This window comes from Lontra canadensis, unplaced genomic scaffold (assembly GCF_010015895.1).
Source record: "Lontra canadensis isolate GAN:19392208 unplaced genomic scaffold, GSC_riverotter_1.0 scaffold151, whole genome shotgun sequence".
Lineage (NCBI taxonomy): Eukaryota > Metazoa > Chordata > Mammalia > Carnivora > Mustelidae > Lontra > Lontra canadensis.
The window spans coordinates 144,455-172,105 of NW_022631145.1; the positions used below are offsets into that span (position 1 = coordinate 144,455).

At 39.4% G+C, this 27,651-nt stretch overlaps 2 protein-coding genes across 2 annotated transcripts; both read left to right on the forward strand.

The window, feature by feature from the left end:
- The first annotated feature begins 12,924 nt into the window (after positions 1-12,924).
- Positions 12,925-14,125, forward strand: LOC116859231 (melanoma-associated antigen B10-like). The gene has a single exon (XM_032844353.1). It carries the CDS (start codon positions 12,925-12,927, stop codon positions 13,969-13,971), a length of 1,047 nt encoding a protein of 348 aa, XP_032700244.1. The 3' UTR covers positions 13,972-14,125.
- A 7,942-nt stretch (positions 14,126-22,067) lies between these two features.
- LOC116859225 (melanoma-associated antigen B10-like) lies at positions 22,068-25,157 on the forward strand. Its single transcript, XM_032844347.1, has 3 exons — positions 22,068-22,097; positions 23,989-24,112; positions 24,212-25,157. Exons 2-3 carry the CDS (start codon positions 24,038-24,040, stop codon positions 25,085-25,087), a joined length of 951 nt encoding a protein of 316 aa, XP_032700238.1. The 5' UTR covers positions 22,068-22,097; positions 23,989-24,037; the 3' UTR covers positions 25,088-25,157.
- Positions 25,158-27,651: the final 2,494 nt, after the last annotated feature.

Genomic DNA, 27,651 nt, shown 5'->3' on the forward strand with positions numbered 1-27,651 from the left:
CCCATGGAATATTATTCAGCCATCAAAAAGAATGAAATCTAGAGAGTATTATGCTAAGTGAAATAACTCAGCGAGAGGCTCTCTCTTGATAGGAAATTATGTGTGATTTTTATCTCTTCTTTAGACAGCTCCCTACTTTTAAAATAAGGATGCCTTGTTTTAATATCTGAATAGCATAAAATGAATATTTTAAAAACACACTTTTAAAAAATATATATCCATAAATCAAGAAATATCAACTTCCCCTGCAAAGTATTCTTATTTCTTAATACCAGCTGATTTTTATTTCATAAATTAGCACTTTAGCTCACTAATTATAATGACTCATTATTTCACACTACCATACTCATTCTGGGTGAGCATATCCTTTGATATTCTTATTTTTGTCCTCTCAAATATGTGTAACCTTGAAAACTTAAATATATACGTAACTAACATCATACTAAAAATAATACTTCTTATAGTCAACAAATGAGCAGTAGACTTTCTTGTAAAACCATCTCTTAAAGTGATAAATATCAGTTACTTTAACCACATGTTATAGTAAATATCAATAAAAAAGATGTGCACCCCCTGGAAAATTGCCTTTTTGATCAATTTTGTGGAACAAATTTGACTGAAAAAGTCTAATCTTTCTTAAATATTAATATCATAGAGGGATAATAATGTTATATCTTAGTCCCTTCCAATCTTGTGAGATTTGCTTCATTGTGACTGTCATCAATTGAAATATTGACACTTCTCTGATTGTAGTATTTAATTGTCCCATCATTCAAATATTAAGCCATGAGCTCTCACCATTTGATTCTATAATAACTTAAAGACTTTGTTTCCTTGAACACTTTGCAAGTTATTTTCATAGTACACCCTTATTGTGATTGTTATATTCCATGAACCAATATGAGTTATATACCCATAGCAGAGTTTGTAGCCTTCTTCCAATGTCCCTTGAGACATAACCACCTACACATGAATTGTGTTTACAATTTGTAAACAAGGAAATCATTACCAGTTTGAAAATTTTAATGTGAAGTTCTGAATCCCTGAAATTAAAGATTAACATTTTTGTTTGGGAATTGATATGGGGGGGGGAGCCACATAGATCATGCATTTAAACTAGGTATTCATGTATCAAATGAACCATGAAAACCACAAAGAATAAGCATTTTAGAAATAGATGGTCTGTCTGCAACATTTTTCTTACAGAACTATGTCTACTGTGGTTTCTTTCTCAGTTATTAATGTCACCATGACACTCAGTTGACATTTTAAAGTTATTAATAACAGAGCCACATGTCAATGAACATCTTTTTGTCAGGGTATCAACCAAAACTATGAATGTGGATGACTAGATTTTAACCTGGTTTCTTCTCCAGGTTGTTCTACCTTCTTTTCCAGGATTTTGGATTAAGTACTCTCATTTGCTAAATGAGAGCTAGGCCATCCAGTTTTGTCTTTCAGTTGACTCTAGCTCCCAATATGTAAACAATTCAAAAAGGAATATTAATGTGAGAGTAAAATATTGAAGTTTTATAAGCTAATAAACATCATTCGAGTATGCAGTCTATGTAATGGATGAGGGTTATTCCCCAATGTATTCTAGACATTCTAAATAAACTTAAAGACTCTAGGGTCTGCCAGAGGCATTTATAATTCATTTTTTCCAACAATGTTCTATTCAGCAAATATTTATTACATGCTTACTATGTGTAAGACACAGCTACAGATATTGCAAAGAATATAATCTTGAGGGAGGTACAATTCTTACAGTCTCAGAATGTGAGTATATATGTTGATTTGGTTCTTAAATGAAATACTTCTTCTAATTATTTTTTCTTCTAAATCAGTGGTATAGTGCCTTCAATATATTCATAGTTTTGGAACCTCTAGATAGAAATAAGAAACAGCTCCCCTACCACATTCTTAGCACCCAATTAATGTATTATTTAAATAATACCTTTAATTAGCAAGTGAATATTATGTCCACATTACATCAAATATTTTGTCATTTCCAAAATTTTAATTCTTAATCAGTGAGTTGTTGTTTCTAAACTACAAGCTGTTAAGAAATGTAAGTACTTAGAGGATAAAAGGACAGATTAACTATTAATGTAATGTGCCTGCAATAGTTGACACCCTACTTAGCATGACCATTATGTACTACAGCCTACAAAATTATTCTTCATGCTCCCACAGCAGAGCTAGAGTGCCATATGGCTATGCTTGTTTTTCGTCAAATAATTTTTACATAAACAGCTGGTGAACTGTTCTTATTGTAACAGTGCACATATTTTTTGAGACAGTTGGGAAGGATTGATGCAACTCCTAGTCACTGCTTGCTTTTATGTCCACATTAAGGAGAAATTCAAATTCATATTTTAAAAAAATGTGGACTTTTGTATTCTTGTCACTACGGTCAGTTCACAATAAAGACTTTTTTAATGTAGTGCAGGAATTATTGGCATGTTTATAAACTTGCAGCAAGAAAGAGAAATTAATCATAAGGGATCTTCAACTTAGATGGCATATTCAGTATTTTTATTTTTATTCCCTCATGAATTTTTAGAGGCAGAGCTGATATGTTTTAGACTATTTTATAGGCAGTTTTAATATGACTATATTTGGTTTTGAAACATAGCTTCAACACATTCTGATGTGATATAATAACCAGAAGATTTTTAGCAGTTTTGTGTGTATCTGTGATTTGAGTTGGTTTAAAGACTATCTGATCCAAAAGCACTCCCCATCCTCCTTGATAAGAAACTTTATCTGTTCAAAACACTAGTGCTTTCAAAAATCAAGTAGAAGCATTTTCTTTTGAATTCTAAGGTAATGATGACCACTCTTCAGGTTGTTGTAAGGAGATTATCACAGTGCTTACAACATTAAATATAATTTTATAGTTAATACTTCAAAAATTTCCCTGTAGCCAGAAGGTACTCCTATTAGAACATTTCATGTATTAGGGTAAGGATTCATGTATAATTATATCTCTCACCAACTCCTAATATCACAGGATATTAGAGACTACAAAATATGTTTCATTAGAGAAGGAAATGAATACTTATTGTGCCACTGAAAAGCTTAGGACCTTGGGGTCAGAACAACACCATACTAATGGTGTATGTAAAATGTAAGAGGAAGGAAGATTCTTCCCAACCCTCCAGGTTCATTATATTTACCTATCTGTCCTTTATATCTTTGATTATTTCCACTTAGGGGCACATAGACGTTTTCATGGAATATTTAATTTTGATATACAAAATGGAAAAACAAAGGATCTTTTTTCATTTTTCTTAAGCCTTAAATTTCCATTGAGGACACTCACCTAAAATAAGTTTTTTTTTTAAGATTTTTGTTTATTTATTTGACAGACAGAGATCAGAAGTAGGCAGAGAGGCAGGCAGAGAGAGAGGAAGGGAAGCAGGCTCCCCACTGAGCAGAAAGCCTGGTGTGGGGCTTGATCCCAGGATCTTGGGATCAAGACCTGAGCCGAAGGCAGAGGCTTTAACCTACTGAGCCACCCAGGCGCCCCTAAAATAAGTTTTATAATAGTAAGTACTTTGTGAGCAAACTGTCACTTAAACATATAATAACTTGAAACCAATTTGTTTATGTGGATTTTAATTTATGTCCTAATGTTTATTTTCTTCCAATAAAATATGTACCAGATGGATGTTAAGAAAATGGATTGAGTGAGACAATACATTTTTGTAAAGGTGTCTCTTTTCCCCAAGTAAATCTATACATATTACTTCACCAAAAGTTTAGGTCTAAGAAGGAGAAAATCAACTATACAAGTGACCTTACCTACTAGCTAGAATATGTAGTGGCTAGGGGACAATTCTCTATGGGTCACTTGCATTTCTATATATCTTGTGAGGCAGCAGTTGCCCTTTGTTCTAGATAATCTTTTCAAGAAATTCTATGTAGCAAACAGCCTTAGAAGATATCTATCCATCTATAGATAGACATAGACATAAACATAGACATAGACATAGACATAGACATAGACATAGACATATAAAATGTCTCCAGAGCAGGGGAAAGGCATGCCTATTGCCCATTATATAAGATTCAGGTTACCTAAGCACAGAGCTCCTCTCCTGAAATGCAACTCACTTCATGTTTTGGCCCTCTTCATATCAGTCTGTGATTACTGAGGTTTGAGTTATCCCTGTAAGAAAATGCAGGTACTCTGGTGACTACTATTGCTATAAAAATAAAGTTCTTTGTCTCTTACCCAAGAGCCTTTTGCCAGCATCCATGAAATTGTGACAGGTTAACTTGTTAGCTTGCAAGAAGAATAAAAATCTAAGCCTCTTCACAGTTCGTGACAGCTATCACATATCTCCATTTTTCCTTTTGCAAAGAAAAAGCAAACAAAATTAGCCTATAAAATAGCCTTTAAAGGTATAAAAATATATAGCATTTAAATTTTTCATTTTGTTTTTATTTTATTTGTTAATAAATTTTAATATGTATCACCAATTTGAACTTCTTCAAATCATTTAACTAGCTTCATGTATATCATTAAAAAGTGAGATACGTAATATGATGAGGAATGGAAGTAAATAAAGGAATATATGTTTGATATTAGTTATTTATCAAAGCGAATCTACAGCCATTTTAACTTACCTACTGCCTTATTTTTTTTAAAGATTTTATTTATTTATTTGACAGACAGAGATCACAAATAGGCAGACAGGCAGGCAGAAAGAGAGAGAGGAGGAAGTAGGCTCCCTCCCAAGCAGAGAGCCCAATGCAGGGCTTGATCCCAGGACCCTGGGATCATGACCTGAGCCAAAGGCAGAGGCTTTAACCCACTGAGCCGCCCAGGCACCCCTTAATGTTTTTAACAGAATATCAAACTCACTGAGGTTAAGTAATGATAAAAATAAACTCCATATTGTTACATATACATTATTTTTACTTGTTTATGTTCAAACATTTTTTTTTATTTATTTATTTGACAGAGATCACAAGTAGGCAGAGAGGCAGGCAGAGAGAGAGGAGGAAGCAGGCTCCCTGCCGAGCAGAGAGCCCGATATGGGGCTCGATCCCAAGACCCTGGGATCATGACCTGAGCCGAAGGCAGAGGCTTTAACCCACTGAGCCACCCAGGCGCCCCATGTTCAAACATTTTTTACTTTAAATGTCAGAGGTGTAAAAATAAGATATACGTGGATATATGATATACTTGTATAATATATATCAATATAAACTTACATGTATTTCAATACTATTTATATATTTGTTATACATAAATATATGTATTTTTTATTCACAGATATATTTCACTCGCATATTGAGGAATACATGTGAATATTTAAGCCATATCACAATAAGCTCCTTTGCTAATTACTTAACTGAATTTCTTTTAAGTTTAAGAAGCGTAAACAACTAAAAAATATAGTTTCCATAATTTTCATATTTATTCTACATAATTATCCAAAATAGTTGTATACGATGTTTGCATGGGATTATATGCAAGAATATAGGGGGAAATAGAAGTATTTACTGAAAATTTTCATGACTTTCTTTCATAAGCTCATGTCTGATCTTCTTCGTGTCTTCTTTTTTATTTTTTAAATTGAAAAATAATTAATAAATGTTATATACTAATACAATATAATACTAATTATATATATAATTATATACATATATAATTATATTTTTATATAATATATAATATATAATTATATAAATATAATACTTATATAAATAATAATACTAATACAATATAATACTAAAATATAATGATTTAACTATCTTGCCATTTGCACCTCATGTCTTTTTCCTTTTTAATTTTAACTGCTGCACAATTTCAAACACATATTCCTGTGAAGGAAGGAAGACTTGCAATTTTATATCCAGGTGTGATGCTGTGGATATCATCACTGAGCTACACAGACAAGTGGGCAGCAATATCATTAATTCCACGCCATAGTTAGCTATAGTACTGTGGTGCTTGCTAGAGAAAGTTATATCATTTCCCTAGATTTCATCAGCATCAGGATTAATTCGTTGGCCTATGTTGACCAGAATACTAGTGCTGGTGGGGTGAGAGTTCTGAACAACATTCACAAAGTTACTTCTCTCACCAAAGGATGAGGACTAGCCTGAGGAATAGGTACAGTTTTAGTCAATCATGTTTATGCAGTTGGGGATTCATTATGGAAAACTTGGGAGACTAGAATTAGAGTACATTTTTGATCTTTTAAGAAACTTTTCTAGCTCACTAGACTGTGAATTCTGTCCTTCAGCTATAGTATCAGCATGACTCCATGCTTAGGATTAGGCCCAAAAAACCCCAGATATAAGTAGACATGAAAAAGAGACTTCTGGACATTCACCACATTACTATTAGTTTAAGGATGTTTGAAGTCTGTGCTTCCTCTTCCATTATTCCTGTTTTCAGTCCTAGAAACTCCAAAAAGGCAATGATACCATTGTCCCTAATTGCTAAGCAGTATGCTAATACAGATAAGTAAAAAAACAAAAATGTCGATGGTTGTTATATCTTATATATGTTATATGATGTTGGAAGTATTTACTTGTTCTTTAAAACTAACTCAATATTTCCAAAATCTCACCTCATCCTCAAGCCTAATCCCCATAAACAGATAATGGAAACAGAATCAGGAATTAGTTCAAACTTAAAGAAACAGACAGAGATTAAGGATATGGTGAATATTAGCACATGAGATATTGTCAATAAAGTAGTGACCATAATGTGTTGGCTTGTGGCTGATGGGTGACTGATTAGATATGGATTTAGGAATGATAGAAGTAACAGAAAAGGGGTAAGGATGCCTGTTGCGTAAATTACATGTCAAAATAATAAACTGGATCTTAAAAGCTGCTTTAGGGTTCACAAAAGTAAATGTGAATATCAAAATATGATCTGCATGAGAATGACCATATCAAATGCATAAGTAAAGCACAGTTATCAATGTGGTGACCAATCTCAAAGAGAAGTAGCCTATTTTGAACAAAGTACCAGCTACCTGTGAGATGAACAGTAAAACCTGTCCTTCTAAACAGGGTCTAGGCAATATGCAAATTTCTCACACACCACATCTTACTCTTTTCTTTGGAGCTTATGCCTTTAGATAACATAACGTGTTTGTCATAAGTTCATTATTCTCTTTTGTTTAAAATAATTTATTGAATTTTCCTGTACTTTTATGGTAATTATACAGTAATGTGCTTCCATTATGATAACAATGATTGTTTACTAGCAACACTGTACATGGTTAACTACTTATATTTTTTTAACAGTTCAGGCTTTAAAACATCCTCATCCAAAATTTATTTAGCCTTAATTACAAAGCACTGTTAGTTGTTCTTTTTTTTTTAATTGCAGTATTTAGGATTGGGTTAGTTACAACCAACAAATACCAGAAACTGATTCTAGATAAAAGAGTAAGGTGAGCCCTAAAATGTCCAAGAGATAAAAAGATCAGTTGAAAAATAATCAGGGGCGCCTGAGTTGCTCAGTGGGTTGAGCCCCTGCCTTCAGCTCAGGTCATGATCTCAGAGTCCTGGGATCGAGTCCCACATCTGGGCTCTGTGCTCAGTGGGGAGCCTGCTTCCCCCTCTCTCTCTGCCTGCCTCTCTCCCTACTTGTGATCTCTCTCTCTATCAAATAAATAAACAAAATCTTTAAAAAAATTCAGTTGAGGAATATATATATAATACCATTGCAGGCACGCTGAAGAGTGAAGATACATGTAAAATTACTGAAATAACACACACACCCCACACACAAATATATGCACATATATTCACAGCGGAATATTATTCAGCCATAAAAAAATAAAATCTTGCCATTTGCAACAACGAAGATGGACCTTGAGGTGCATTACACTAAGTAAAATGAGTCAGAGAAAGACACAAACTATATGGCCTGATTTGTATGTGGAATCTTAAAAAAAAAAAAAAAGAGCTCAAAGATACAGAGAACTGATTAGTGGGTGCCAAAAACAGGGGGCAGGGGGTGGGTGAAATGGGCAAAGGTGGTCAAAAGGCACAAATTTCTAGTTATAAAATAAATAAGTCTCGGGTATGTTATGTACAACCTGGTGACTACACTTAATAATACTGTACTGCATAGTTGAAAGTTGCTAAAAGGACAGATCTTAAAAGTTCTCATCACAAGGAAAAAAAAACTGTAGCTATGTGTAGTGATGGATGTGACCTAGACTTACTGTGGTGATCATTTCACAATATACAAACTATTGAATCATTATGTTGTACACCTAAAACTAATATTATGTTATATGTCAATTACATCTCAATAAAAAAATAAAGTCCATTAATGATAAAAGAAAACATGGAGACCATAAGAACAAGAAATTAGAAGAAAAAAGAGCAGGCTAATTTGAAAAAGAATAAAAACAATAACTAGAAATAAAAATATAGTTATTGAAATTAAAATCTCAATGAACAAAAAATGGAAATATTACAACATGCAAAAATTTCAAGAAACTAGAGAAAGAATATCATACCGAACCCAAATAATATAATGCAGAAAATAATGAAGTGCAGAAATGATGAATCAGAAGACAGTGGAGCCAACTACCAAAAGCCTGATATAACCGACATAACTGACAGTTTTGTAAATATCATCAAAAAAATAAAAGAAACACAAGTAAGTGATATTAGTTAAATAATATTGTATACAATATAGGTGCAAAAGGAATTTAAAAATTATAAGTAATTATTCACACTAATTACCAAATGGTGAATAAGGATAGTTTTTTGCATAGAAACATATTTCATCTAATAAACTCAGAAAAAATGATAGAAATACAAAATTAACATTATGCAACCTTTAATTAATGGATAAATATGCTAATCTTCGAAGATTGTGAACATGAACACAAAAGAAGACAGACATTAGGTTCCTTATGATAGAAATTCACAATATCACCTATGGGAAGTCTTTCCAAACAAAAAAAGAGAGAGTAAAAAACTATACCTTAATCTGATGAAACTTCTCCTGATTTAAAGAAGTACAGAGGGAGAAGAACACCAGTGTTGGAATCAGCAGAACCCATGCCATATAAAACTGGACAAAACACAAGGTTTTTTTTCCCAACAACAACAAAAAAAATGACAAGGAAAACAGATAATATGTGTATGTGGGGGGTGTAGTATCTACAAATTAATGTGTATAAAGAGCAATGACAATGAATAGACTTTTGATCCTGATTCAAGAAAAAAGCATTTTTAAATAGGCACATTTTTAAATGTGAAAAATAACTGGACATTTGATGATATTACTTTTAAGGTAGGATATGTATAATTGAACAATTATGTTTCATAAAGGATACCTATCTTTTAGAAATAGATACTTAAATATTTAAAGATGAAATGGCATCACATCTAGGATTTATTTCTCATAATTTCAGTGGAAGAGATAAGAGTAGATATGGGTAGAAATGTAACCAGGTAGGCCATGTGTGGATGATTGAAGTATATTGGTTTTATTATACTATTCAGTCTACTTTTATATGTGTTTGAAACTTTCTACAATAAATATAATATATACATAGCCATTAAATTTAAAACCCCAAGTGATAATAGACAATTATTTAGAAAAAAAATTAATTACTTAATAGGTTCAAGCAGAAATAGATAACTATTAACAAGAAATACAAACCGAAACTATCCTCCAAGTTTCAGTCACTTTCAAGTTTCAGGACAAAGTGGTCAGGGACAAGTTCTAACAAATAACAAACAAAAAATTAACGACCATCTCATGTAAACACATCCAAAGCATACAAAAAGGCAATTTTTCAGCTTACTTTCCTAGTCTACCTCTCCTTGATAAGAAAATCAGCTGAGGACACTTTGAAAACAGAACACTTAAGCCAAGCTCACCCACACAGGCAAAGATTCTAAATAAATTCATGTAAGTTTCAATATAGCAGTGAATTAAATAGAAAAAAAAAGAGGCTGAATCTAAGAAATATAACAATATCACATTAGAAAAAAACTGCCTAAAATACATTAACAGATAAGATTTAAAAGGCATTTGGTCATGTACTGAAGTAAAGAAAAAACTTCTGAAAAAAAAATTCCAGGTGAATGCAGGATACCATTTAGCTAACTAATATTGGGAGGGAACTTCCATCTCCTAAAACTTATAGCAAACAAACTTAAATGTGAAATGTTAGTAGCATCCCCAATAATGTAAGGAGCAAGTCATAGCAGTATGTTACCAACTCTACCTGTTCAAAACTGGATCAGAATGCATAGCCAGAGGATAAGAATACAAAAATAAATAAAAGTTAGGAATAGTAAAAAGAAATAGAAATTATTTGTTGCAAATATGATCATTATTTAGAAAATCCAAAGGAAAAGATTATGGATTATTTAAGTAAATAAGGACTTAAAAAAACTGGTGCATAGAAAACTATAGTAATATGAACAGCCTTGTCATACAAAGCAGTAATTATTAGAATATGTTTATATGTATTATAAATGAGAATCAAAATTAAAATGAATTTCACTACACTGTTTAACATTAAATACATCAAAATACCTGGGTCTCACAAAGTTATGCAGATCTGCCTCTTTCCTGTAGCAAGTAGATCTTTTTGAACAGAAATTTCCCCGAAGTCTGTTTGACCTGTAAAGAAATCCTATCATCACTATGTATTTTCTCTGACATCTCAGAATCTGTCTTAGCTCCCCTACCTTGTGCTGCAGCCTCGATCTCACACCCTGGATGGAACACTGACCCACCATCTGCAAGAGTTTAAGCTGACAAACTGCCCAGTTCACGAAGGGGAGGTGATATTTTCTAAGGAGCCTTTAATCAATGAACCAGGAGCCGAAATGAGGACCTACTTCGCGAGAAGACCTTTGGTACTACTCACACCATAACAGAGGTGGCACCACAGAGTTCCGCTCCTTATCGCCCTCCCTGGGGGGGCCCCCAGGAGTAGCCGGATATACGCACACTGACTTCCGTTTTGGGGGTCTGTGGGAGGAGAGGTCTTGTTGCGAGAAGGGCAGCGTCCGAGCAGCTGAGGGAGAAATCCAAGCTCAGCTCCAGGTAAGATAAGAATTTTGAGTAAGGTTTGAGGGAATCCCCCTATATCGAAAGCCCTGAGACCACAGGGTCCTGTCCCTGCTGTCAGCTCTAGAATGTTCCGGGCAGGGATAAACCGATGTAATACTCTGAATTCTCGTTCTGAGAACTCGGAGAAATAATAGCACTGGACCCGGGGTGTTCGTATTGGAGGGGTCAATGTAGGACCTTGTGTGAATTCAGTGGAACTTCCCCTCCCCTATAACAGAGGCATCTCCACAGATCCGGGCCCCTGCTATCAGCCCTGGGAGACCCCAACAGGTGAAGATATTTGACTCGGGTGTTTGCTTCAGGCTATCTGAGGAAGGAGTCCGAGGCTATACCAGGAGTTGACAAACACCCCTATTTAGGTCTAGGAGAAACAGCCTCCCTAAAATAGTGGAGGCCCTAAAGAGCCCCACCCCTGCTGTTAGCCCCTGGAGGCTCTTAGTATGGCTGTAGAGCCCAGGTGCCCCTCGCTTCACCTTTTGGTTAGTCGGGGGAAGAGGGGTACATAAGAGCCTTGGTTTAAGGCTATACTATTCAGGTAAGCGGAGGGAGTCCTAGGGGTGGTTTTGAGTGAAATTCATAACCTTAAACAAGGACTGAGGGGAATTCCTCCCTCAGGACAAAAGGATCCCCAAAGAGTGCCTCCCATGCTTAAACTCAGGTGGATCCTTAGCAGGATTATGAGGCTAAGATGTCTCTCTATCCTCAGTGGTCCCAGGGAGATGAGCCCAATTAAAAGGAGATGACTCAGACCATTCTAGAGGTCAAAGTGAGAACAGAGGCAGGGAGGATATAGAGTTAGGACCCTCCTCTGTGGTCAGTCTTGGAAAACCTTGGGGAAATCTGCATTCTGACTCTCCAACCTTCCCCCTTTCCCCCACTGCCTCCCCCACCCAACCCCCCTCTCCACTGCATATTACAGGATATCAGGTGGATGAGACCCTTGGTGTGATTTTATAGACCTCAGGTCAGTAGAAGGGGGGTTACCTGAGAGTCAAGAGTCAAAGGGAGGAGCCACGGTAAGGAATCTGAGCATTGAGCAAACCACTCATCACAGAACAGAGGCTGTTTCACAGAGCCCTTCATGTGATATCATCCCTCAAAGGGGTTCCTGGGTAAGGTATGTTAAACTGAGTCCTTCCTAAGCTCTTTCTCAAACCTTTCAAAAATATGAGTCTTGCTATGAGGGGATAGGTCTAAGATCAGCTAAGAGAGGAGTCCTAGGCCCTGCAAGAGGCCAAGGTGAGGGCTCTACGTGAGGAGTGAGAACCCTCATTATCTTAGGATGGGGAAGGTCCACATAGCTTTGCCATTGCTGTCATCTCAGGACACCCTTAGGCAGAGGTGCTCAGATGTGGTTCTCCTTCAGTTCCTTCTCCAGGATGTCAGGGAGGTGAGGGCTTTGAAATGAAGGGTCAGCATCAAATCAGTTAAGCAGAGGACCTTAGGTCTTGCAAGAAGTAAAGGTAATGACACTGAATGTGAAGAGAAATACCCCTACTCCACAACAGGGGAGGCACCATAGAGCCTAGGTTTGCCAAATCCTGTATCAACTCCAGTAGGACTCAGGTAGGAGTGGGAGGCTTCAGCCCAAGGTGAGCTCTGGTTACTTCCAGAGTCCTCAGGGTAAAGGCTAATCCAAGAAGGGGAGCCTTGAAGGATCCTAGAGTAGAACCTTCAAGGAAACCTGGAGGGATGGCTGTTGATAAAGCCCAAGATGATATCTCCCTGCTAGAGGATATCACACCATTTCATCCTCTTTCCTCAAGTTCACTGAATCATCTGTAGTCTTTTTCACACTCGTGCCTGCTTCTCTGACCAGAATCATCATGCCTCGGGGCCAGAAGAGTAAGCTTCGTGCCCGTGAAAAACGCCGCCAGGCTCGAGAAGAGTCAGGGCATCTGGTGGATGCTCAGGCTACTGTACCAGAGAAAGAAGAGCCCTCTTCATCTCTATCTCCTCATTTCAAAGATGCTCCCCAGAGCTCACCTGCCACAGGAGCACACAGTAATCCTCAAATTACTGGCAAAGTCCACTCCACCAGCACTACTGCTGAAGCTGCTTCAAACACAAGATTTAATGAAGGTGCCAAAAATCAAGTGGCGGAAAAGCCAAATGCCTCACAGGCCAGGGATACCACTGAGCACTGGCCCAGAGGCCCTATAGATAAGAAGGTTGCTATGTTGGTATACTACCTGCTGTACAAGTATCAGATGAAAGAGCCCATTACCAAGGCAGATATGCTGAGAAATGTAATCCAGATTTACAAGAATCACTTCCATGAGATCCTCTGGAAAGCCTCTGAGCACTTGGAGCTGGTGTTTGGCCTTGACGTGAAGGAAGTGGATCCCAACAGGAACATCTACGTTCTTGTCAACAAATTGGAATCCAGCTATAATGGGAGAGTAAATGAGAATGGAGGTGTGCCCAAGACTGGCTTGTTGATGACTGTCCTGGGCGTGATCTTCACAAAGGGCAACTGTGCCACTGAGGAGCAAGTCTGGGAAGTGCTGAATATGATGGGGTTATATGATGGAATGAAGAACTTCATCTATGGGGAGCCCAGGAAGCTCATCACTAAAGATTGGGTGAAAGAAGAGTACCTGGAGTACCGGCAGGTGGCCGACAGTGATCCTCCACGCTATGAGTTCCTGTGGGGTCCCAGAGCCCACGCTGAGACCAGCAAGATGAGAGTCCTAGAGTTTGTGGCCAAGATCCATAATACCATCCCAAGTGCCTTCCCAACCTGGTACGAAGAGGCTTTGAAAGATGAGGAAGAGCGAGCCCGAGCCAGAGTTGTAGCCAAGGCTTGTACCGCTGCTATGGCAAGTGCACGCTCCAGGGCCATGGCCAGCAGCTTCTCCTGTCCCAAGTGAAGTTTGAAGAAGGTTATTACTATGTGTTTGAAGAGAACAGCTAATGTTCTCATTAGTGAAAGATTAGGGTGAGCCTGGAGATAAGAGAGTACATGACACATTTGTGTTCCTGTTTTACATAGTAATCTGGATATTTGTCTAAGTGTTTTTTTGTTTGTTTTTATTTTTGAGAAAGAGAGGGTGAGAATGGCGGGGAGGCGCAAAGGGAGAGAGAGAATCTTAAGCAGGTTCCACGCCCAGCACAGAGCCTGACACGGCTTGATCTCATGACCTTGAGATCATGCGTGAGCCAAAATCAAGAGTCACTTAACTGACTAAGCTGCTCAGGCACAGCAATATTGTTCTGTTTAATAGAAGGGTTAACTAGCTTCAGAATCTGAGTTTGTGAATGGTGTAAATCACACATTTATTGACATTTATGAGTTTTAAGAGTAAGTGTTTTACTATTTTATAGAACAAATTGGGAATTTTTCCATTTTATTGAGTTACTTGGAAAAAGATAATGTAGTAGTCGATGAGGCACTTCCCTGGAAATGTGAAAGAAGTCAGCAGTAAATCCTGGGATCAAGAAATAGAGAAACAGGAAAAGATGATACATCTTTGTATTCCTTTATCACTATTTGGTCTGTTCTGTAAATTTAAGAGATAGATATGCTTAGATGTACTTAGCTTATTCAAGCATGTAGACTTAATTACATCATAATAAATTAGACCTCTTGCATACCGTCTCGTTTATTTCTCAGACATTCCTTCAGCGTCTTATCTTTGGGGAGGCTTCCTGCTAGTACTGGGAGTGTCAGGATAAACAAGACCCACCCATAGAATTTTAGAGTGTAGAAACAGCTGTCAAGGAAGAAAGAGGATGGGATACACCCTAAGACCTAAGGACAAGTGAAAAGGAGAGGGCCGGGGTGGATCCAGATGTGAGAAGTCAAGTGTAAGCACCCTGAGGCTAGTGGGTCTGGGGCCTTGGGAAACAGCAGGTCCTTTGGTATGAGTCATTTTTACCTGAAGCTGGGTGGTGGATCGGATGAAGCTGCTGTGGGAGTGAGGCAAGGGCTGGACCCTCAGAAGCTGTGTCCAGAGTTAAGCGGCTAAAGCCTGGAATGGAAAACTGTTTCAAGCAATTACTTTAAGATCATGAATTAACCAGAGAGAAATCTCCACCAGGGACAGGAATGGAAGGTGTCCTGCATCCTTTCCTGCTGTTCTTTTCCCAGTGCAGTTAAGCACAGCACACAAACTATGTTTTTGAGAAATAGGAGTGATATGCAAAATGGGTATGTTCAGAAGCCACTGTGCTAACGATCTTAGCTCTGGCCTGGAAGAGACACAGCCCACTACATTAAAGTTCATTTTATTAGGTTTTGTGTAATTTGGCAAACTCCAAGTGAGGGCTAAAATTTTAATGGAACTGAAATAAAGGAAAACAGAGGTGGTCTGGATGAAAGGACAGTCGGAGGGAGGTGGTTCTTGACACAAAGGACCCTTAAGTTCCACCTAACTGGGGAAGACTCCCCCCAGCATGCAGTAAGTAACATCCTGAAAACTTGCAGAGCAAGGAATTTAGCTTTACTGGCTATGCATCATGTTGGCTGATTTGTTATGCTCTCTCATAGAGTGCTACATATCCTCTGATACCTCTTGGATTAAAAAAAAAGATTTTAGTAGAGTCTGGGGTCAAAATATTACTAGTAATAACTGAAAGTTATTAGACTCAGTACATGCCAGACACTATGCCAAGTGCTTTCATACATTATATACATGCCAGGAATCCTACGCATCAGGGCCTCTCTAGCTCATTTCATAGAAAAAACTTACAGATCTTTAAAATTTTCCTGACTTCCCCTGCTCATAAATGACTGAAGTGGGACTGGACTTCTGGTCTGAATTCATTTAGGGTTCCTCACTATTTCATGTCTCCTTGAATGAAGCAAATATTTTGTCTCTTAATTCATTTCTACTCTCAATGCTCCACAATGTCTTTCAGGCAACTGAGATGAAGGACCTCTTGCCAATGTATTAAGCCCAGGTTTGACAAATAAAAAAGAAAATGAGAATTAAAAACAATTTCAGGATGTTCCCAATGAAACAGAAAGCCCAGAATCACCTGCCTTTCCCCTAACTTAGAACATTCCAAACCCTTGAAGATGTCCACTGTCTGTCCCATCCCTGACCTTTGGCAGTAAAGTTTAGACTGCTCCTCTGCTCTGGGTTGCTTCTAAGTTTTTTTCCAAGTCAGCTTGTGAGCAGTCTGATTTGGCACAGGATCTACTGATTCTTATAGGATAACCCTGAAGTTAGGGAAGAGGTTTTAGAAAGCAGATGAAATTCTTAACAAAGAGGAATTTAATCTGATCATTTATTTGAGACTGGCCACTGAACCCATATACTGATAAGTGAACTTAACAAAGTGGTCAAGAACCAAAACCTTCCTCCTAAGTGGTAGATGAGGAAAGCCAGAAGAAATCATCATATAGCAACAATGGCAGAGACTAGATTCCTAAAATCTCAGGTGTCCTTCCATGAGGATGTAGTAATTTTCTACGGCTGACAAATTGCCGTAAGTCAAGGTACTTAGAACAACACACATTCATTATCTCACATTTGTGTAGGTAATATATATGGGTTGGCTGTGCAGTTTTCTTTGTTCAGGGTTACACAAAGCCCAAATCAAGCTGTCAGTCTGGGTTCTTACTGAGAGATACTGAGAAGCATCTCATTCCACACATACATGGGTTGCTTTCAAAATCTAGTTCTATGAGGAATTCAGTGCTTTGTGACTATAAGACCGAGGCCCTGTTTCCTTGCTGAATGTTAGCTGGAGCTGCCATAGCTCCTCAAGGTCTCTCTCCACTTTTTGCATATGGGCCTCTGCTTCAGAAACATCATGTTGACTCTTTCTCATGTGGAAACTCTTCTACCCCCCACTCTGCTGCATTTCTCTTCTGCTTCCAGCAAACAAAGTCCTCTTTTGGGCTTTAAGAGTTCATGTCATTAGATTGGGCCCACTCAGATAATACAGTATAATCTCCCTATTTTAAGGTCCATTCAAAATTTTAATCACATATACAAAGTGCCTTTGACCATGTAACAGAACATATTGACAAGTTTTCAAGATAAAGGTATGGGCATCCTTGTGGAACCATTATTCAGTCCACTTCCAAGGCAGAAAATGTCTCCCTGGCAGATATGCCAGCTTTGATAAGAAAGAAAAAAAATGTTAGCATACACCTGACTCTTGTCTATATCTGCACCAGGTGAAAATTCTGAAAGTTTTTCAGTGTGCTTAATGATACCTGAACAAGTGTTCAGCCATGTCCTTCAGGTGGTGGATAGCAAAGACTCAGAAGTTAGAGGTTTTTCATGCAGCAAAAGGAAGCAGAAAATTCTCAGTGTATTGAGAGTATAGAGGTTATTGGTAAAAGTTCAGAAAGGTGTTATAGAGTGAAAAAGGGTGACACCTCCCTGCTAAAATTTTCAATGTCCTTTAGAAAACTGCTGTGATTCTGTATTTGAAAACATTAATCACATAGGGGCACTAGAAAAAGTTGCTGAATTGCAAGGAAATCTGATCTCAGAAAATCCTCCAGGAACAAGGAGGGCTAATGTTATAACAAACTAAAACAGTTGCTCTTTTCTGAGTACCTGTTATGTAAACATTAATGGGAAGGTTTACAGATCTTCAAGACACTTCATGTCTCATTATCTTTGGTTCATATAGAGGTACCTGCCGGTGGTTACGAAGGGTCATGTGACTATCCTTGACACTGTAGTATGAGCAGAAGCATGCCTCTCACCTCCAAAGGTGTTTGAGAACTAGTGTGCCACCTCTATGCTTTTTGTTTCACTGAACAGCAAACATGCAGAGCCTATGCTGAGATGTGGAAGCTCATGATAGAAGCACCCTGGATTCCAAGGTCACCTGACAATGGAGACACCCTGCCAATGCCCATCAAATTTTATGTACAAAACAATTTAAATTTTGTTATATTAAGCCATTTGCAATCAGATTTTTCCGATTACATCTCATTTACTTTATCTGAAAACTACACAGATAGTATTTCTGTTCTCTTATTTAAATGTTTTAATGACAAAGGAAATAGGGCATATGTTCTTGTTGCCAAAAAATTCTAATAGGGACACCTGGGTGGCTTGGGGCGCCTGAGTGGCTCAGTTGTTAAGCTTCTGCCTTCAGCTCAGGTCAAGATCTTAAGGTCCTGGGATTGAGCCCTGCATTGGTCTCCTGCTCGGTGGGAAGCCTGCTTCTCCCTCTCCCCCTCCCCCTGCTCGCGTTCCCTCTCTCGCTGTGTCTCTCTGTCAAATAAATAAATAAAATCTTTTAAAAAATTCTAACAATAGGGAGAGATTATAATTCTTCCTTACTATGTTCTTTCAAATTTTATCCCTTCCTAGAGGTAACTGCATTGAAAAATCTTGTGTGTAGTATTTTAAGACTGATTCTAGGCCTATTCTTACATACATGTGTTAGAAAAATACACTGTAATGATTGTCTTATGGTTTCACTTATTTGTGGAGGATATCCATTATCCTTCCTTAATACCCATCACTGGTCTTAGCCATCCCCCCACCCCCTTCCCCTCTAAAACCCTCAGTTTGAGTCCTGGAGTCCATAATCTCTCATGGTTCATCTCCCCTTCTGATTCCTCTCCTTCATTTTCCCTTCCTTCTCCTAATGTCCTCCATGCTATTCCGTGTGTTCCACAAATAAGTGGTGATGGATATTAAGGAGGGCACATATTGCATAGAGAACTGGGTGTTATATGCGAACAATGAATCATGGAACACTACATCAAAAACTAATGATATACTGGATGGTGACTAACATAACATAATAAAAAATTACTTTAAATTAAAAAAGGATATCTACACTCTTTTAATCTATTCTAACTTTTACACTAACAATATGAACTATTTAATAAAATTCTGAAGAAAAAAACCATAAATCAATCATTCAGAGACATATCCATTTTCATATATCCCCTTTCAATCTATAATGCTATGTGAACATGTTTACTTTGTTGAAATCATAGGATACATATAATTCTCTATTACTTCTTTGATTACTTCTTATTTTATTTTCCATTTTTTGTCATGTTTTACTTGGTTTTCTATAATTGTAGTTTTTAGAAACTAGATTGATTTTATTGACTTTAAACCACAATTCATTTAACCATTGCCTCAACGTTGGGTACTTTTTTTTTTCTAATCCATGTTATTATATGTACCAATATAATGAATATCTTTTGCTATAAACTTTTTTTTTAATTAATTAATTTTTTTATAAACATATAATGTACTTTTAACCCCAGGGGTACAGGTCTGTGAATCGCCAGGCTTAAACACTTCACAGTACTCACCATAGCACATACCCTCCCCAGTGTCCAAAACCCCACCCCCCCTCCCAACCCCCCTCCCCCCAGCAACCCTCGGTTTGTTTTTTTGTTTTTTTTTTTTTTTTAATTTTTTATAAACATATATTTTTTTCCCCAGGGGTACAGGTCTGTGAATCGCCAGGTTTACACACTTCACTTTTGCTATAAACTTTTTTAAAAAGAAAAATACACTGTGAGTTTCAAAAATACACATGTAACAGTGTACATATCATCTTGCCTCTTGTCCTCATCCCTGAATAAAATAAATGCAGGATTTTTCCAAGAGAGCACAAATAGATCTACCTCACTCTGTTAATTTTAGAATTCTAAACCGCATATGTGCCATAATTAATTTAAATATTCTCCTCTTGATGGACACACAAATTGTTTCTCATGATTAAGAGAACTGATATCAACATAACTGAACATCATTTCTTGGGCAAATGTGGATGTTTTATTATGGAAAGATGTAGAAAAATGCAATTAGAGTGGAAAGAATCTGACAACAGTGAAGTTTTACAAATATTAATGACATTCTGTTCTAATAATGTTATACCAAGTTATCTTTTCATATATTTACATATGTGAATAAATTAAGCTTTCAGTGGCATTTTATTTTATCAATCTTTTAAATTTTGGTCAAACTTTTGATCAAAAATATACTATGTCATTGCTAATTTAATTTGTATTACCCTATTTTCTAAACAGATTAAGCAGAAAATTAATTTAATCATTAACCCATATAAAGCAAGATTTCTTCAGTGATATCTTAAGTGCAAGGATTCCTTTGAGTGCATAGTTTAAAATTCTATGTCCACAAGACTTTCCCCTTTACTTCGAGAAGCTAGAATTTACCAGAATGACCAGGTACCAGGAAATGGGCCTAGACAGGAAAGCATCAATGAGTGAAGAAATATCAGGAAGACCAGGGATGGAGGAAGTAGAGCAATTTTCAGGATCCATGAGAGAGATCACATAGTTAAAACTCGTCCAGAGAACCCAGGGCAGCTGGTGGTCAGGAACCTGAATGAAGGCTTTAGCAGAAGGGAGTTGGGGGAAACTGGAGGGGGAGATGAACCATGAGAGGACTATGGACTCTGAAAAACAATCTGAGGGTTTTGAAGGGGGGGGTGGGAAGTTGAGTGAGTCTGGTGGTGGGTATTATGGAAGGCACACATTGCATGGAGCACTGGGTGTAGTGCATAAACAATGAATTCTGGTACACTGAAAAGAAATTTAAAAAATAAAAAAAAAATTATTAAAAAAAAAACATAGAAAAGTTGCCAGAAGGTGAGAACGTGGAGAATCTGGGTGGAGGGTACCAGACAGTTTACATGGATAGGCTAGGAAATCTCTGAATCATCACAGCCAGTCCAAAGTTGTAGAGTGATACGAGTAGGTAGATCTGCTGGTTAAAAGAGCCATAGGCAAGCCCAGCATCCTTTCCCACTCCCACCCCCACCAATCTCCTAACCCCACCACCAAAAAATGCCCCCTGGCCAGTGTCAGACAATATAGCTCCCCTGTTTCATCCATTAAGTAATGTTACCGATGGAATCTGGGAGAGCTACATCTCTCCACTGCTCTAATCATTCCATGCATCCATGCCAGTGACCAAAGTTATGAGAGATCTTGACACCTGATGGAAAAGGCTATTTCTTCCCCTATGTACATGGCCTTCTGCCACTGAGATTGAAGCTATGCAAGCAGGTGGACTTGGTGGGGGTTCAGAATGTTTAAAATAGGCCAAGTATTACCAAGTATTACCAATGAGTGCAGTGCCCTTATGCAACTGCAAGGAGGGAAAACTGGAGGGGGAATTCGTGGAGGCTAATTACCCCAGTGGCCCTTGGAATAAAGGGCTGAGTGTAGACATGCCTTGAAAAACAACCCAGGTGTTATCCCCAGCTCTGGTTACCTCCTGTAGTTCCTGACTTCTTTGCACACCAGAGGGCAGATGTATTCTGGCTGTGTTTGGTGGCCTGTGTTGCTACCAGATATTGACTAGAGTAGGGTGGAGACTCACAATGCAAACGTTTACAGGGTGGATGAAAAACTACTGGAGATGGTACACTTTCTTGTTAAGCTGGGAATGATGGTTATATGTGAAGTCCAAAACTCCATTATTGCCACAACCCTGATTCGATTGGATTGAAATTTTTAAAAACATTTAATAAAAATAATTAAAAACATGAATCTGGACTAACCATTCTCAAAATTTTCACACAATCTACAGAAATTTTTATGTCCACATCCTCAGGCCATTAGAGGGAAGGGTCCCAGACCCTAAGAAGTAACGGTTAAGATCCCGAGGGAGTTCTTTGGGAGCCATTCCACCCGTAACAGAATGGACCTATACAGACCCATCCCTGCTATCAGCACTTCTAAGCCCATAACTCGCTGTTAGGTTCAGGGGCTCCTTCACTTCACCCTCTGGCAACTGGGAATGGAGGGTTGGAAGGTGGGATACCCGAGGACGAAGTCTTGGCTTGAGGCTCGCTGACTCAAACACGAAAGAGTCGTGTCCCAGACCTCCCAGGAGACAAGGAAAGACCTCTAAATAAGTTTCGCCAGAGTCTTCCACCTCCACAAAAAAGACTCCACCCCTCACCTCCAAAGGCCACACCCCTGCCCTCAGCCCCTATGGGAATAACCGGAAGTGGATTCCCCCCAACTTCCGTCTCTGGCTTCTCGGAGAAGTGAAAGTATTGTTCCGGCTGGTGGTATCGGGTGAGCAGGAGAACTCTGAGGAAGAGTTCCATTCTGTCTGGAATTAGGGTAAAGACCCTGAATGAGACTTGAGGGCACACCACCCCCCCATTCCCCACTCCGTGCCTGTGGAATGCGCGCGTGGCCGTGCACACCAGAAAGGCGGGGGGGCGGGGGGGCGGGGGGAGGCGGCTGGCAGAATCCCGGAAGATCCCGGACAAGGATTACCTGATGTAGTGCCCTTAAATTCTCCCTTTCTGGACAGGGAGTGGATGGTATCAGATCAGGGGTTGGCACTGGGCCTTCCAGGAGTTAGTTGAGGACCCTAAGTTCTGATGGAACCACCTACAACAGATGAGAAAGGCTACTCAGAACCCGGGCCCCTCCGGTCAGGCCTGGGAGACCCCGGTGGGAGTGGCTGGATATAAGATACCTAGAATTCTACCTCTGGTCTCAGGGAAATGAAAGAATTGGTGCAAAGGGGACTGTGTAAGTTAGAGGGAGAAGACCCAGGCTCTGTCAGGAGGTAAGATAAGGCCCTTCATGAGATATGAGGATACCCACTATCCAGTAAGAGTGGGCTGCACAGAGTCGGGCCCTGCCATCAGCAACAGTGAGTCTGGGGCAAGGAACATCTGCTGTAGTACCTTCTAAATTCTTCCTTTGTAGATTCAAAGAGGAGATGGCATTGGGGTGGGGTTTCTGGCCTCGGGTCAGTGAATAGAAGAGTCTGAGGTCCTAACATAAGTAAAGGTGAGGACACTGAGGTCCGAGTGACCTCCCACCCCAAAAAAGATGGGTTTTCAGAGTCCTGATATTGTTCTCAGCCTAGGGAGGGCCAAGGTGAGAGTGGTTGGATGCAAAGCATCCTGAATTACAAAATCTGGCATTTCAAAGTGAATGGCTTCATGTGAGAGGGGCTGCTTTAAGTTTTGAAAGGAACTACTAGGTCCTGCCAGGAGGTAGTGCAAAAACTGTGAGTAAAGTTTGAGGGGACTCCCTGTACCTCAAAAGGTAAGGGGTCACACAGATTTCTGACAGGCCCTGGGCAGGAATTGTCTGATGAAGCATCCATTGAATCCTCCTTGTGAGAACTTAGAGAGGTGAGGGCATTGGACTGGAGCATCAGCCTCGGAAAAGCAGAAAGAGGTTACAGGTTCTAACAAGAGTAATGAGAAAGACCTTGACTGAGTTCTGAGAAAACCACTGACTTCATATTAAAGCAGGTCTGCACAGAGTGCCAACCATGCTATAAGCCCTGAAGGTATCAGGCAGATATGTCAGACTAAGGGCTCCCTAATGACCTCTTCAGTAATTTTTAAAAATATAAGGGCCTTGTCTTAAAATGTGGTCTCACACCAGGAGAGGGAAGAGAACCAAGCCCTACCAGAAGATGAGGTGAGGACCCTGAGTGAACAGGAAGGACCCTAATTACCCCAGGATGGAGAGAGTCCTTCTGAGCTCTTCCCTTATTGTCATTCTTGAGAAGATATGGTCAGTTGAAGTCTCCCTCAATTTCTCCTCTAGGAATCAAAGGGAGATGAAGTATTGAAATGAGGCGAGCATGAAAGCAATAAAGGGAAACCAGAAGCGGCCAGAAGCCAAAATGATAGTCCTGAAAGTGAAATGAGAGAAACACACCTACCCCAAACAGAGGGGCCTCCATAGTGCCTGGATATTCTAGGCCTTGCTGTCACCCTAGAAAGCCCTAGGCAGATCAGGCAGGTAGCAGTTTAAGGTGAACTCTCATTACTTTCACAAGGTTCTCGGGAAACAAGCTGAGAAGAGAAAATGAACATTGTGAATTCCTTGAGCAGTGCACGTAAGAAAACCTGCAGAGGTAGTCATTAATAAAACCAAGACAGCATCGCCCTGTGAGTGGGCACACACCATCTTATCTTCTTTCTTCCAGGTCACTGGTTCACCTGTCCACATCTCTGCTGCACCTGAACAGAGTCATCATGCCTCGGGGTCAGAAGAGTAAGCTCCGGGCCCGTGAGAGACGTCGACAGGCCCGAGAAGGTTCACAGGATCTGGTAAGTGCTCAAGCCGCTGCTCAGTTGCACTCCTCTTCCTCCCCTCATTTGGAAGACATTCCTTTAGAGCTCACTAGCTGAATCATTTGCAATCCCCAGGGTCCTCGGACAGCCACATTCACCGCCACTACTGCTGCAGCTGTGTCATACATGAGATCAAATGAAGGCACCAATGAAGTACAGGGAAGGCCAAGATCCTCCCAGAATCCAACAGCCACTGAGCCCTTCCATAGAAGCCCTCTGGGGGAGAAGGTGTTTATATTGGTATACTACCTGCTATATAAGTATCAAACCAAAGAGCCCATTACCAAGGCAGATATGCTTAGAAATGTAATTCAGATCTATAGGAATTACTTCCATGTGATCCTCAGGAAAGCCTCTGATCACTTAGAGCTGGTCTTTGGCCTCGACATGAAGGAGGTGGATCCCAATAGGCACATCTATGTGCTCGTCAACAAACTGGAACCAAGCTATGATGGGAAGCTGAGTAATGAGAGTAGTGTGCCTGAGACCGGTCTGCTGATGACCGTTCTGGGTGTGATCTTCACAAAGGGCAACTGTGCCACTGAGGAGCAAGTCTGGGAAGTGCTGAATATGATGGGGTTATATCCTGGGAGGAAGCACTTCATCTATGGGGAGCCCAGGAAGCTCATCACCAGAGATTTGGTGAAAGAAAATTACCTGGAGTACAGGCAGGTGGTCAACAGTGATCCTCCACGCTATGAGTTCCTGTGGGGTCCCAGAGCCCATGCTGAGACCAGCAAGATGAGGGTTCTTGAGTTTTTGGCCAAGATCCATGATACCATCCCCTCTGCCTTCCCATCCTATTATGAAGAGGCTTTGAGGGATGAGGAAGAACGAGCCCAAGCCAGAGCTGCAGCCAAGGCTCTTATTGCTGCCAGGGCTAATGCACGCTCCAGGGCCATGGCCAGTGCCCGTTCCAGGGCCATGGCTAGCAGCTCCTCCCACCCCTAGTAAAATGTGAGACAGATTCTTCATTTTGTTGTTAAAAAAAAATACATGTTCTCCTTAGTGGAAGGTCAGGGTGGGGCAGAGAAAACAGACTGTATAACATGTTTATGTTCCCATTCTATATGTTAATTTTTAATTGTTTTTTTCTTTTGATAGAAGGTTTATTAGCTTCAAAAATCCAAGGATATGAATGACATTTTCAAATTTTGTGCTGTATATGAGATTTAAGAGTAAGAGATTATTATTTTGCAAACCAAATTGGGAAATTCCTCATCTTATTTACTGATTTGGACTATGATAACATATCAGTGGATTAGGCATTTCCTTGGAAATGTAAAAGAATTCAGCAGTAAAATACTTGGGGTCAAGAAATTGAGAAAAAAGTAAAAGATGGCCAAATACTGCATTTTCTTTTCACTTTTAGTTTGTTTAAAACTAAATGATATTGCCTGTATACATATGCATATAGATTATTTAAGAATGTAGGATTAATTATAGCACAATAAATTAGACCTCTTGAACACTGTCTCATTTATTTCTCAGACATTCCTTCAGCATCTTTGGGAGGCTTCCACCTAGTACTCCGAGTGTCAGAATAAACAAGACCCACCCACCGTGCCCATAGAGTTTTAGAGTGTAGAAACAGCTGTCAAGTAAGAAAGAGGATGGGATACACCCTAATACCTAAGGACATGTGAAAAGAAGGAGAGGACATGGGAGGATCCAGATGTGAGAAGTCAAGTGTAAGTACCCCGAGGCTAGTGGGTCTGGGGCCTTGGAAAACTCCTTTGGTGTGAGTCAGCTTTACCTGAAGCTGGATGGTGGATCAGATGAAGCTTCTGTGGGAGTGAGGCAAGGGCCAAACGCTCAGAAGCTGTGTCCAGAATTAAGAGGCTAAAGCCTGGAATGGGGATGTCAGCTCAGTCAGTTAACCCTCTGCCTTTGCAGCTCAGGTCATGATCCCAGGACCCTGGGATCGAGCCCCATATCAGGTTCCCTGCTTAGTGAGAAGACTGCTTCTTCCTCTCTCTCTCTGCTCTACTACACTCCACTCATGCTCTCTCTCCCTCACTCTCTCTCTCAAATAAAATATTAAAAAAAAATAAAGCCTGGGATGGAAAACTATTTCTAGAAATTACTTTTTAAGACCACGAATTAGCCAGAAATGGGACAGAAATGAAAGGTGCCCTGTGCTCTTGTCTCAGTATAGGTGAACACAGTGCACAAACTAAATATTTTATGTAGATTGTTTCCAGGGAGTCTCTGAGAAATAAGGGTAATTAATTACGCCTTAACCTGTGATTCTCAGAAGCCATTTTGCTGGCAATCTTTGACTTATACTGTCAAAGACAGAGCTCACTCTTTTAACTTTTTTTTTTTTTAGAGCTCACTCTTTTAATAGGGTATTTAAGTTATCTTGAGTATAAATTGGTAAACTCAAAAAAAAAAAGAGATAGATGTTTTGATGAGAGTGAACCAGGTAGTCCTTGACACATTTTCTATGAACGTTCTATGCATCCAGTGGGGGAAGATTTTCCCAGCTCACAATATAAATCCTCAAAATGTTCCTTAGCAGGTAACTTACTTTTATTTGATTGAAAGTATCTTGGCTGATTTGGTGTGCTATGTATTAGAGCTTTGTATTGCTATGTATATTCTCTGACATATCCAGGATAAAAATATATTTTAAAATTCCAAGATAGGAGGTTGGTAGCATTTGATGTTAGAATTTTAATAGTAATAACTGGTAATTATCAAAAATCCAAAAAGCCATTCCTTGTACCAGGTACCTTACATAAATTACATTCCGGCAGTTTTTGACCTCACAAGGTATCACTGAGCCAGAGAGCAAGCTGACTACATTAAGCCCATTTTGCAGATGAGAAACCTGAGGCACACATATCTCTGAAATTTTCATGACTTCACATGTTTCAGAAAACACAACCCTGAGAATAAAGCCCTGGTCTGAATTCCTCTGGAGCCCACGCTGTTGCAGCCTGAAGCCAACCTTCTGTCTCTTAATTACTTTCTCTTCTCACTATTCCATGATGGCTCTCAGGCAATGAAAGAAAGACCCTGTGGCCGAAGTACTAAAAGCAGGATTAAAGAAGGAAGGTGCAAATGAAAATCAAGCACAATTTGGAGGTTGTTCATGGGGTTCATTTTCCTAGGATCCTCCTGCCCCTCACCCCAGGGTCCCTTGAGAGCTGGCTCTGCCCTCCTCTGAGCACTTGTGTGGAGTCCCCAGTCCTGGCACTTTGCTGAATGACAGCTCCCTCCACTGGGACTTCCCCATTGGGCCTTTGTGTCCAAACTAGGATCTGACCTGATGGCCAGCTCTCCTCTGTGCCCTCCTCTGGAGGCTGCACCTGATTCTGGTGGAAGAGACAGCTGCTGTCCCCTGACCTCCCCTGACTCAGATCATTCCAACTCCCTACGGCTCCCATCTCTCCCCCTGGCTCTTCCTCTCACAGCAATTGCCTTCCCCTGTAATTCTGACAGTGATGTTTAGACACTTCCTTACCCCTACCACCGACCCTAGATACATCCACCACATTCACAGAAGT